At 44.7% G+C, this 14154-nt stretch overlaps 1 protein-coding gene across 1 annotated transcript in view; it reads right to left on the reverse strand.

Moving 5' to 3' along the window:
- Window positions 1-1125: 1125 nt before the first annotated feature.
- The window catches only part of LOC120049073 (dedicator of cytokinesis protein 4-like), a 110049-nt gene continuing 97020 nt past the window's right edge, over window positions 1126-14154 (reverse strand). The window contains exons 51-52 of the mRNA XM_038995322.1: window positions 13187-13248; window positions 1126-3745 (exon numbers count right to left, since the gene is read on the reverse strand). Of these exons, the coding sequence (XP_038851250.1) occupies window positions 3278-3745; window positions 13187-13248 (530 nt within the window). The 3' untranslated portion in view covers window positions 1126-3277. The remainder of the gene's footprint in view (window positions 3746-13186; window positions 13249-14154) is intronic.

Here is a 14154-nt window from a genome sequence, read left to right on the forward strand (position 1 = left end):
TGAATCCGCAAAAAGTTGTGTTCTACATAATGATTAAACCCTTCCCCGAAACTGCTGAGACAGTCTTTCAGTCCATGAATGAAACGCAGCTTCCTTCCTGCTAGTGAAAGCTGAATGTGAGGATGATTGACAAGCCCATTGAGGGTAGGACTGACAACCCATTCTCCTGGGTTCCAGAAGGGAGGCACGTTAATCGCTCCTCCGGTACCCCGATACGTGTTCTCTCTTCCGAGAAGTCTTCAGGATTAGAGGAAATTCATTTCTGACACGATTAACACTGTCAAATTACCAGCCTCAGACACAATTACTGTATTACTGCGTCTATCTGATCCGGTGAAGGGTACTCCTCTTGGCGGTGATGTGATGTTATGAAGAGTACCATCATCCAGGCTCACTCACTCACCCAGCAGACTAAAGAGGAGACGTTCATTAGATGTGTTCGGTTTAAAGGAACATTTCCCCCCGTGTGCGCACATTGTCTTATCTGATCACGCACCAGTTCCTCATAAACTATTACCACATCACCTTGAGCGCCTACACAGTACGTGACTATCGTTGCATTGTGTGGGACTGACTTTGACGACACGAAGCTGATCCTGAATCATGTAACGTTAGAGTACACATAAGATCACTATAAACATTGCTGTGATTGCGCAACCTGTACACATACATTGTACAATGCAACTATTATCGAAGTAATTATCACTGAATTGTTTTTAACAGGTTTGTAACGGGTGTCCTCCTCCTCTTCGGAAGAAGAGGAGGAGTAGGGATTGGACCAAAGCGCAGCGTGATAATTTGACATAATGATTTTATTAAAGTAAAGACGAAAACCGAAAACACTTCAACAAACTACAAAATAACAAACGAACGTAGACTGACCTAAAACATGTGAACTTACATATAACACGAAGAACGCACGAACAGGTACAGACTACAACAAACGAACGAACAAACCGAAACAGTCCCGTGTGGTGCTACATACACAGAACACGGAAGACAATCACCCACCAACAAACAGTGTGAACAGCCTACCTTTATATGGTTCTCAATCAGAGGAAACGTCAAACACCTGTCCCTGATTGAGAACCATATAAGGCTAATTACACCTGACCTAAACATAGAAACACAAAACATAGAATGCCCACCCCAACTCACGCCCTGACCAACTAAACACATACAAAATTAACAGAAAACAGGTCAGGAACGTGACAAGGTTAGAGCTGGGGATGATTTAAAGGTATGCTTGAGCAAAATGTTTTTATTACATAGGGCAGTTTATTGAGCATGTAAATGTGTTACTGTAGGTGTAGATATGCATTACTATAGACTTCTACACTCACTAAAACAGCATTTTTTGACATTTATAACAATAATTTGCCGTTCCAACATTCAAAGCTGTAAATGTGTATTAGCTACACTTTGTTAAAAACACACTATTTACAATAATAGTAATACACAAAGGTAGTATATTTGGCATACTTACAACAATCTCATCATTATATAATTTACAATTTCTCAAGTACTGATTAATGTGAATATTTGATCCAGAAAATTCACAACAAATTAAAAAGGAAATGAAACATACAAAAGTGAAACATACAAACCATACCCAAGTTAATTCTGAAAACCGTTGTGCTGAATTAAGTGATCAATATTTACGCAATTTTTAAAAACTTCTATTACAAAAACAGTGTCGTCTTCTCTTCATAAAACACTGACAGGAAACCACCTGACGTGGCGACTGCCCAGATACCGTAGAACAGGAGAAGAGGACTCCATACCAGTACACTCTGTCAAACAGAGACAACACCTCTAACTCACTCGGCGGCACTGTACAAGCGTGACCGTACAATGATTAGTTGAAAAATGCTTTTCTAAAAAGACTCTCAAATAGAAGAGCAGCCCTCGTTGTGTGTACGAGCTGCCGGCAGTTACTGGGCGGCAGATAGCGGGCATCTTTTCTACCATACATACTGCACTTCAAATGCCCATTGTGGTCGCCAGGATACCAACTCAAGAGATAGAGTGAGTCCTTGGTAATGTAACCACTGTTAACGCAGATTCAATCTCATTTGTGCTAATATCATATCCCCATTCCTTACTTGTAACAGTTGTCATTCTTATATCCCCCACAATGACTTTTCATCTAAATAACTGGATTTGTCTCCAAGTCTGTTGTTTTGTTTGCATTGTGGGCTAGTACAAACTCAGCTTGTCTAGTCAATGGAGTGTTTCCAGTTTCCAGGTTCAGGATTCTAGTTTGTCGTTACAGCATACATACAGTACATCTTCCTTTGGCACAATACTTGGTAAACCCCACAAGATCCACCGCCACGTACATACTACACTCCATGCAGGAGGGTTAGGGTGTGTCCACATCTCTGGCCCCTCTGACAGCAATGGCCTCCAATTAATTAGAACGGCACACAATTTACTAGAGCTACAGCCTTCAATTTAGTGGCACATGTCAGATCCAAGAACAATGGATTCTTGGAAACATGTGCGTTGTGGTCTAAGAAAGTGGATTTCAACGGCGGAAGGAGCTCTTTATGTCTTAGAATAGAGCTTGGAGAAAGGTCAAGAGATTTGAGTGATTCAATATCACGAAAGGGGTGGATTTCTGAGTAACTTGTTACGACTACAATTCTCCATTCCTATGGGAAAGGTATGTTCCATTACTGACCAAGAATAAAAACGAGGCATCGATTTTAGCTATACAGCACTTTTCAAATGGTCATGGCAATGAAAAAAATTATCAAATTTTTGCTTCCTGTTCCGGTACCATTTTGGATGTATGTGAACTCGCCCTCAGCTACTACCATAAACTGAAATGCATATGCATGAGACCTCTAGCACCTTTTAGCTATATAGAAAAGTACAGTGTACTTCAAAAACGTGCAAGACTCATGGATAAAAGACTCTGTTTCCAATACTTAAGGCAAAACACTTCTTATATATAACCAATATATACATATATTGGGACTATTACATCTATCAAAAGATCGACACCTACGTTCGTTGTCTTCATTTTTCTTCTGATAAACGCAGCAATTTACCGTGTGGAACCTACTGTACTGGAGCTAAAAGTGCGGAATGACAAAGTCAGTCAATGCAAAGCCCTTTCGAAAAAAGATCTTCACAACGAGACAGACTCATGAGTCTGTCTTGGGCAGAGCCTGGGATTACCAAACTGAAGAGAAGACAGTGTACAAAGTGCAAAACGCGCCAGTGGTGTCACCCATCAACCCACTAGGGTTGTCGGTCCTCACCCAGCCTATAGCTGGGAGACCTTCCTGGGGAGAGGTCTGGGTCTGGGGACATGGGGCACCCCGTCGGCCCTGCGAGGGTCCGATGTTGGGACCAGCTTCATGCTGCTAGTGCGTAGCTGGTGGGGCTTGGGGGGCAGGGCCGGGGGGTCCACACTGGGAGGGATGGAGAGACTGTGGGGCAGGGGAACCGGCCGGCGAGGGTTGGAGCGCTCGTACACGCTGTAGGGCGGCGGTGTCTTGTTCTCGCGGCGGATGAGCTCGTCCGAGCCCGAGGAGACCGAGTTGGGCATGGTGGGCCCCTGGTGGGCGGGGTGGTCTCCAGTGGTTGCCTCGGTGCCTGACGCCTCGGACACACTGCAGCGACTCATGGAGGAGATGCCGCTGCTGTAGCTACCGGAGAGGACGGGCGAGTTGGACACCAGTCCAGCCGACTGGGACTCAGTGGGTGAGGGCGTGAAGGGCGGCAATGAACTCTATGGAGAGACAGAAACAGAGAGACAATCAGAAACACAACAGAAACAGAGAAGCAATCAGAGGACCAAACAGAAATGGAGAACTTATCAGAGAACCAATCAGAAAAGGAGAACTAACCACAACCAATCGCTCAAACAGAAAAAGTACCAATCTCCTTAAGACTGCACGTGTGCTTCACAGCCTAATGAGGTATAGCAAAAAGGAACAATAAAGCCTATGAAGCACAAGAATAAAGACACCAGCTTTTTCCACCTCATCATACGTCAGTGTGCATTGGGACGGAGAAATACAATATCCGGCAGTTTCAGCGTGAGGAATCCAATACGTTGTCAAAACGTTTTCTGAGAAATTACATGGAAATACTGTTATATCTTGTTACTCTTAATTGGATTTAGTTGGAGTGGACAATTGATCTGTTATTTTTTGCTACAGTTTGTCATCATGCTGAGACGCAGCAAATTCATGCTTCTGTCTGACAATTCGAAATATTCATGTAACTTCTCTCAACAAGACTGAAGCTAAATGCTCGTTGATATGTTAATATTCCCCACATATCTCAAAGGCCCAGAGCGCTGAGCTGCCCCTCACAGCACAATCAAAGAAGACCCCTCAGCAGACCTCCAACAGGCCCCATTATAACACACACACACACACACACACACACACACACACACACACACACACACACACACACACACACACACACACACACACACACACACACACACACACACACACACACACACACACACACACACCCATAAAAGAAGACTTTCTGAATGCAGGTTTGTAAAAGCCTGTTAAAATGTCACTCCTAAACTGCCTTGCCACATGCAGGCTGGTGCTCGATAATAAATTGCTCATTAGCAGAGTTATCTGACAGGCGAAAGCCAATGTGGAAGAGAACATGAGCCGACAGAGAGGGGGAAGATAATTCAATTGTGGTTCAATACTGCCTGACAACCAACAGAGAAACCATACAGCACACAGACGTTCAAAGCACTGTCAGAACACTCAACAGCATGAGTAGGAGAACAAAAAGAGATGCACAGGCACACACCCTCGACACACACAGGTGTTCAGTCAGGCACACACCCTCGACACACACAGGTGTTCAGTCAGGCACACACCCTCGACACGCACAGGTGTTCAGTCAGGCACACACCCTCGACACACACAGGTGTTCAGTCAGGCACACACCCTCGACACACACAGGTGTTCAGTCAGGCACACACCCTCGACACACACAGGTGTTCAGTCAGGCACACACCCTCGACACACACAGGTGTTCAGTCAGGCACACACCCTCGACACGCACAGGTGTTCAGTCAGGCACACACCCTCGACACGCACAGGTGTTCAGTCAGGCACACACAGGTGTTCAGTCAGGCACACACCCTCGACACACACAGGTGTTCAGTCAGGCACACACCCTCGACACACACAGGTGTTCAGTCAGGCACACACCCTCGACACACACAGGTGTTCAGTCAGGCACACACCCTCGACCCACACAGGTGTTCAGTCAGGCACACACCCTCGACCCACACAGGTGTTCAGTCAGGCACACACCCTCGACACACACAGGTGTTCAGTCAGGCACACACCCTCGACACACACAGGTGTTCAGTCAGGCACACACCCTCGACCCACACAGGTGTTCAGTCAGGCACACACCCTCGACACACACAGGTGTTCAGTCAGGCACACACCCTCGACACACACAGGTGTTCAGTCAGGCACACACCCTCGACACACACAGGTGTTCAGTCAGGCACACACCCTCGACACACAGAGGTGTTCAGTCAGGCAGACACCCTCGACACGCACAGGTGTTCAGTCAGGCACACACCCTCGACACACACAGGTGTTCAGTCAGGCACACACCCTCGACACACACAGGTGTTCAGTCAGGCACACACCCTCGACACACACAGGTGTTCAGTCAGGCACACACCCTCGACCCGCACAGGTGTTCAGTCAGGCACACACCCTCGACCCACACAGGTGTTCAGTCAGGCACACACCCTCGACACACACAGGTGTTCAGTCAGGCACACACCCTCGACACACACAGGTGTTCAGTCAGGCACACACCCTCGACCCACACAGGTGTTCAGTCAGGCACACACCCTCGACACACACAGGTGTTCAGTCAGGCACACACCCTCGACACACACGTGTTCAGTCAGGCACACACCCTCGACACACACAGGTGTTCAGTCAGGCACACACCCTCGACACACAGAGGTGTTCAGTCAGGCAGACACCCTCGACACGCACAGGTGTTCAGTCAGGCACACACCCTCGACACACACAGGTGTTCAGTCAGGCACACACCCTCGACACACACAGGTGTTCAGTCAGGCACACACCCTCGACACGCACAGGTGTTCAGTCAGGCACACACCCTCGACACGCACAGGTGTTCAGTCAGGCACACACCCTCGACACGCACAGGTGTTCAGTCAGGCACACACCCTCGACACACACAGGTGTTCAGTCAGGCACACACCCTCGACACACACAGGTGTTCAGTCAGGCACACACCCTCGACACACACAGGTGTTCAGTCAGGCACACACCGTCGACACACACAGGTGTTCAGTCAGGCACACACCCTCGACACACACAGGTGTTCAGGCAGGCACACACCCTCGACACACACAAGTGTTCAGTCAGGCACACACCCTCGACACACACAGGTGTTCAGTCAGGCACACACCCTCGACACACACAGGTGTTCAGTCAGGCACACACCCTCGACACACACAGGTGTTCAGTCAGGCACACACCCTCGACCCGCACAGGTGTTCAGTCAGGCACACACCCTCGACCCGCACAGGTGTTCAGTCAGGCACACACCCTCGACACACACAGGTGTTCAGTCAGGCACACACCCTCGACACACACAGGTGTTCAGTCAGGCACACACCCTCGACACACACAGGTGTTCAGTCAGGCACACACCCTCGACACACACAGGTGTTCAGTCAGGCACACACCCTCGACACACACAGGTGTTCAGTCAGGCACACACCCTCGACACACACAGGTATTCAGTCAGGCACACACCCTCGACACACACAGGTATTCAGTCAGGCACACACCAACACGAATGTTTGATTCGCGCCTGTCTCAGTGGACTAATCCATTGAGGAGGCCACGGGAATGTCACAGTCCATCATCAAGACATGATACTGAAGTTGTATATGGTTATAGTATGTAAAAATAAGGGTTCAACACTAACATACACTACCGTTCAAATGTTTGGGGTCACTTAGAAATGTCGTTGTTCTTTAAAGAAAAGCACATTTGTGTCCATTAAAATAACATAACATTTATCAGAAATATAGTGTAGACATTTGTAAATGATTATTGTAGCTGGAAACGGCAGATTTTTGATTGAATTTCTACATAGGCGTACAGGGGCCCATTATCAGCAACCATCACTCCTGTGTTCCATTGGCACGTTGTGTTAGCTAATACAAGTTACACATTTTAAAAGGCTAATTGATCATTAGAAAACCCTTTTGAAATGATGTTAGCACAGCTGAAAACTGTTGTTCTGATTAAAGAAGCAATAAAACTTGAGTATCTGTAGCATCAGCATTTCTGGGTTCGATTACAGGCTCAAAATGGCCAGAAACAAAGACTTTCTTCTGAAACTCGTCAGTCTATTCTTGTTCTGAGAAATGAAGGTAATTTCTATGCAAGAAATTGCCAAGAAACTGAAGATCTCGTACAACGCTGTGTACTACTCCCTTCACAGAACAGCGCAAACAGGCTCTAACCAGAATAGAAAGAGGAGTGGGAGGCCCCGGTGCACAACTGAGCAAGAGGACAAGTACATTAGAGTGTCTAGTTTGAGAAACAGACGCCTCACAAGTCCTCAACTGGCAGCTTCATTAAATAGTACCCGCAAAACACCAGTCTCAACGTCAACAGTGAAGAGGCGACTCGGGATGCTGGCCTCCTAGGCAGCATGTTAAACTTGGATTAGTTAACACAACGTGCCGTTGGAACACAGGAGTGATGGTTGCTGATAATGGGCCTCTGTACACCTATGTAGATATTCCGTTAAAAATCCGCCGTTCCCAGCTACAATAGTCATTTACAACTTTAACAATGTCTACACTGTATTTCTGATCAATTTAATGTTATTATAATGGACAAAAAATGTGCTATTCTTTCAAAAACAAGGACATTTCTAAGTGACCCCAAACTTTTGAACGGTAGTGTATGTAATAATAATGTGCTTTGTCCCGCATTGGATACGGTTGCTGTCCGCGGTTCTGAAACATAATCCAGTGAACCGTAGAATTGGCGCCTTTCCCTATGTTGCTATGTGCATAATAGAAAATTAACCAGCATAATGGGATTGAGAACAATGCGGCGGAGGCAGCAGCAGCAGCAGAGACGAGGAAACAGCCCTTGCCTTAGCCTAACTGTCTAAGATGTGAGGAGAGAAGGAAATCCCAACTTAATTATGTCTATAATCAACAGCCTAACTGTTACATGTGCATGGCTTTATAAATTATCCATATCTACAGAAATAAGACATATTGCTTCTCTTGCCTGTTTGAGTGTTTGTTTAATAGCCTGCTGATTCCGTGAGCACCAAGCCTCATTCAACGGCAAAATGTTGGAGAAAGCAATTTCATAGATTCGCTATTCTTTGCTATGCTGTAATAAAGGCTTTACATTTGTTTTTTTATTAGAACAGACTAGTATTACTTATAAAATATTCAGTGTTGTTTACACTGTTCCAAACAGGCAGAACATTTATATTGTAATCTAACAGTACCGGGTTGTCACAGGTAATATGCACGCAGCTCTCGTTCCTGTACCCTCCTTTTTCTTGATCCCCTTCTTATTGTAATTATTACAATTATTATTATGAGCATCATTATAATAATAAGTAATGTCGTTATCATTAGTAGGTTTGGTGTAGCAGCCTTGTATAACCACCATCGAGCTGTAGGCCTAAGAGCATGTCCTGCTTAGTCTTAATACCATAACTTACTTAGGCCTATATTTCAATATCTAGGCTACTGTGAATCAATCAATCCTTCATTCGTTCATGCCGTCACACAGCAGACGAGACATTCATGCTTTGAAAAGCAATCAAGCATTTTAGTTTTAAAATGAAAAAACAAAAAAAACAAATGGAGCTGTGAATAATCAGCCAAAACAATAAATAAACCGCAATTCACGAACGCTTTTAGTCTGCTGTAATAAAGGCTTTATATATATATATATATTTTTTTTTTCTCATTAGAACAGACTCTGGTGTTGTTTACCGTGTTCCAAATTGTCAGAAAAAATAACATTGTAATCTAACAGCAACTGTTTGGCACATCATACTCATGCAACACTTGCTCCATTTTTCTTGAGCTCCAGTAGTTTCCACAACTAAGTCAAATGTCTTCCACAGATCTGACCTCCCCTTTCCCTCCTGAACAACCAGTAAACATTTGCCCAATTCGAGTTTCTTTTTCACGTCTTCGCTATCCATTTTGCTGTCACGTACTGTGTTCGGAGTTTGTTAGAACCAATTTGTTGATGTGATTATGATAGGCTATAGGTATGGGCCTTGGTCGCATGCATGTGACGCTCACGTTTCACTAAATAGAGCAAGGGTTGAGGGAATAGGGAATGTTCTTCCTAAACAAATGAGTGATAACAGAACTTTTCAGTCAGAAACAAGTAAGAAACTAAATGGCTGACATGATGTTGCAGCTTCAGGGCGGACAGCTCAATAAACACTTGCTGTGCTGTGGTGCCTTTTCACTGCAGTAGGGAGGAGAGCGAGACAACATGCACCAGTCACACAGGCACTCGCATTTTGTTTTTTAACACAGTACGACCATCGGGCTCTTTCTTAAGTCATTTGTGTGTCTTAATTATTTAATCAAACAGTGTGCTTGAAGCATCAGACAAGCTCAGTGCAGATGTAGTTAATTGTATTCAAACACATAGGGTGTGTCTGTCTATATATGTAAAAATAAGTTTAAACATTTCGACCAATCGATTGGTGGAAAGAAGACGACTCTCGGTTGACCAAGATGTTTTTTAGTCAGGGACAGCCCTAACATACACTATATATACATAAGCGTGTGGACGCCCCTTCAAATGAGTGTATTCAGCTATTTCAGTCACATCTGGTGCTGACAGGTGTATAACATTTAGCAGACAGCCATGCAAACTCCATAGACAAACATTGGCAAAAGAATGGCCTTAGTGAAGAGCTCAGTGACTTTCAACGTCGCACCGTCACAGGATGCCACCTTTCCAACAAGTCAGTTTGTAAAATGTCTGCCATGCCAGAGTTGGCCCGGTCAACTGTAAGTGCTGTTATTGTGGTGGAAACATCTAGGACCAACAACGGATCAGCTGTGAAGTGGGTAGGCCACACAAGCTTACAGAACGGGACCGCCGAGTACACATCGTCTGTCCTCGGTTGCAACCCTCATCACCAAGTTCCAAACTGCGTCTGGAAGAAACGTCAGCCAAATAACTTTCCGTCGGGAGCTTTAAATAATGGGTTTCCATGGCTGAGCAGCATGCACAATGCCAAGCGTCGGTTGGAGTGGTGTAAAGCTCGCCGCTAGTGGACTGGAGTGATCAATCACGCTTCACCATCTGTCAGTCCAACGAATCTGGGTTTGGCAGATGCCAGGAGAAAGCTGATCACGTAGTGTACATACATACAGTTGAAGTCGGAAGTTTAGGTTGGAGTCATTAAAACTGTTTTTTCAACCACTCCACAAATTTCTTGTTGAATTAACAAACTTTAGTTTTGGCAAGTCGGTTAGGACATCTACTTTGTGCATGACACAAGTCATTTTTCCAGCAATTGTTTACAGACAGATTATTTCACTTATAATTCACTGTATTCCAATTCCAATGGGTCAGAATATATATACACTATATATACACATACACTAAGTTGAGTGTGCCTTTAAACAGCTTGGAAAATTCTAGAAAATTGTGTCATGGCTTTAGATACTTCTGATAGGCTAATCGACATCATTTGAGTCAATTGGAGGTGTACCTGTGGATGTATTTCAAGGCCTACCTTCAAACTCAGTGCCTCTTTTTCAAACTCAGTGCCTCAAACTCAGTGCCTCCTCATCATGGGAAAATCAAAAGAAATCAGCCAAGACCTCAGAAAAAAAATTGTAGACCTCCACAAGTCTGGCTCATCCTTGGGAGCAATTTCCAAACGTCTGAAGGTACCACGCTCATCTGTACAAACAATAGCACGCAAGTATAAACACCATAGGACCACGCACAGGTCATACCGCTCAGGAAGGAGACGCGTTCTGTTTCCTAGAGATGAACGTCCTTTGGTGCGAAAAGTGCAAATCAATCCCAGAACAACAGCAAAGGACCTTGTGAAGATGCTGGAGGAAACAGGTACGAAAGTATCTATATCCACAGTAAAACGAGTCCAATATTGACATAACCTGAAAGGCTGCTCAGCAAGGAAGAAGCCACTGCTCCAAAACCACCATAAAAAAGTCAGACAACAGTTTGCAACTGCACATGGGGACAACGATCGTACTTTTTGGAGAAATGTCCTCTGGTCTGATGAACCAAAAATAGAACTGTTTGGCCATAATGACCATCGTTATGTTTTGGAGGAGAAAGGGGAGCCTTGCAAGCCGAAGAACACCATCCCAACCGTGAAGCACGGGGGTGGCAGCATCATGTTGTGGGGGTGCTTTGCTGCAGGAGGGCCTGGTGCACTTCACAAAATAGATGGCATCATGAGGATGGAAAATTATGTGGATATATTGAAGCAACATCTCAAGACATCAGTCAGGAAGTTAAAGCTTGGTTGCAAATGGGTCTTCCAAATGGACAATGACCGCAAGCATACTTCCAAAGTTGTAGCAAAATGGCTTAAGGACAACAAAGTCAAAGTATATGAATGGCCATCACAAAGCCCTGACCTCAAACCTATAGAAAATTTGTGGGCAGAACTGAAAATGCGTGTGTGTGCAAGGAGGCCTACAAACCTGACTCAGTTACACCAGCTCTGGCAGGAGGAATGGGCCAAAATTCACCCAACTTATTGTGGGAAGCTTGTGGAAGGCTACCCGAAACGTTTGACCCAAGTTAAACAATTTAAAGGCAATGCTACCAAATACTAATCGAGTGTATGTAAACTTCTGACCCACTGGGAATGTGATGAAAGAAATAAAAGCTGAAATGAATCATTCTCTCTACTATTATTCTGACATTTCACATTCTTAAAAGAAAGTAGTGATCCTAACTGACCTAAGACGGAATTTTTACTCGGATTAAATGTCAGGAATTGTGCAAAACTGAGTTTAAATGTATTTGGCTAAGGTGTATGTAAACGTCCAACTTCAACTGTACATACACAGCTCCCTTGGCCTCAACCCTCAACAGGATATATTCACCAGCAGCTAGCCAACAACCCATAAAAGATTATAGGAAAGGTACAGGTTAGTTGTTTAATAAAATATGGAGACAACTACAAATACTTGTAGTTGTACCAGGTTCAGGGATATATAATGAAGAGGCTCTTCCTCTTGGTATATGAGAGGGGGAGCCATAGGGTTGTTATGGTGTTAAGAATGAATACAAATTCAGGAGAGAGGACCTGACTTGAATGCAACACTTTAACCTGTTGCCTTGACCGCAGCTCCCTAGCAACTCAACAAGCATCAGCTGCTGCTACTCATTGCTAATCAGACCCCTCTCTGTTCCGCAGTGCATGTCGTGTGGTGTTACTAGCCTTTTGAAGTCTTGCATTGCTCCTTCTCTACCTTCTATCTAGTACCTTTTAGGTTCTTCCAAGGATCTCATAGGAGTGATTGCCATCACCACAGCAGCCAGACTATCAAGAACTGGCGATGATGTTTTGAGACTCAAAGCCAAACCCTACAGTGTCCACTCCCTGGATCCTTCATCTGCAGCCATTGGCTTCATCCGGTCCATTCTCATTCACCTCCTGAATCCTCATTCTAACATCCGTTCCACTTCCTCAATAAATATGTTTAACCCATTTTAATGCCTCGTACTTATACTGAGAGAACTCCTTCAGGGCCCTGGACTCAGCTCAGTTCTGTTTAGCTGTGCTGGCCTTTGTTCTGCCAACCCGGATCAGTGTCATCTGTCACAACCCAGTAACCACAGACTCACAGATGGACACATGCATGCACAAATACATACACCACGTACCACATGCAAGCATGCATGTATGTACGCAAACCCGCACACATTCAGACAAGCATGCACGCAAACAGGATCAAATGAGTCATCTACTGCTGGAATGAAGGACTCTGGGTTCTGATCCCATGCTGTCCTCCTGACCCTATTTGTAGTGCACGGTACACTCAGATCAGCAGCATCAGAAAAACACTAGAGGACACAAATGCAATCACACACACAACAACACCAACCTTTTGTGGAGATCTGGACGTTGGGAGAGGGGACTGCGACCTCATAGTCTTGGCTGAAGAGCCTGTTGACAGTCAACCAGAGAGAAACAGAGAAAGAAAGAAAAGAGGGAACGTTTAACTCCTGCCACCATTTTGTACCAGTCGACTTGATGACACTGGAGTGAGTCCTCCACAGCTGAGGACTTCAGTAGGTTTGGGCATCTATGAATCAAATAATCTCACAGCCGCGGGTCCTTAGCCTGCACTAAGCTGTTTATACATCCAACAGCTGCTCTTTGGAGGGCAAAACACTCAATTCAACGCAACAACAGGGGGAAAAGTCAGCTCTAGTGAGTCACAAAATAAATATATAACTAAAAAAATATAATAACATAAGTCTAAGTTTACTGGAAGTGTCAGGCTCAGGGCTTGAAAAGTGGGAGTTTGGGAGTTATGTGCACTGCATGTGTGTATGTTTGTGTGTGTATGTGTGCGCTGTTTGTGTATGTTTGTGTATGTGTGTGTATGTTTGTGTGTGCTGTGTGTGTTTGTATGTGTGCACTGCATGTGTGTGTTTGCGTGTGTGTAGGCTTGCTGTTTGGGGATTTAATGAACCCCTGAAGCACCATAGAGATTAAAGTGGATGGAGATGGTATGAGAAGGCTCATCTATACAATCTTATAGTATAGTTGAGTCTAACTGGTTATAGTTATTATATATAGTTTGGATTATAGAGTAGCAGGCGGTATAGCAGAGGAAAAATATGCCCTCTAGACTGGTTGTCCCCTCAGATAAAAGACGGCTTTATGACGTGAGCTTGACCAATTTATTTGTCTATAGGAACTCTTCTGCAATCATCATCAAAGTCAATCATATAGATTGTTTTATGATTTGTCCTCCTGTACCAAAGCTGGTCAGATAGTTCATTATTGCAGATAGTTATTTTTTTTATTTAACCTTTATTTAACTAGGCAAGTCAGTTAAGAAAA

Source organism: Salvelinus namaycush, chromosome 6 (assembly GCF_016432855.1).
Source record: "Salvelinus namaycush isolate Seneca chromosome 6, SaNama_1.0, whole genome shotgun sequence".
In the NCBI taxonomy this organism is placed as follows: Eukaryota; Metazoa; Chordata; class Actinopteri; order Salmoniformes; family Salmonidae; genus Salvelinus; species Salvelinus namaycush.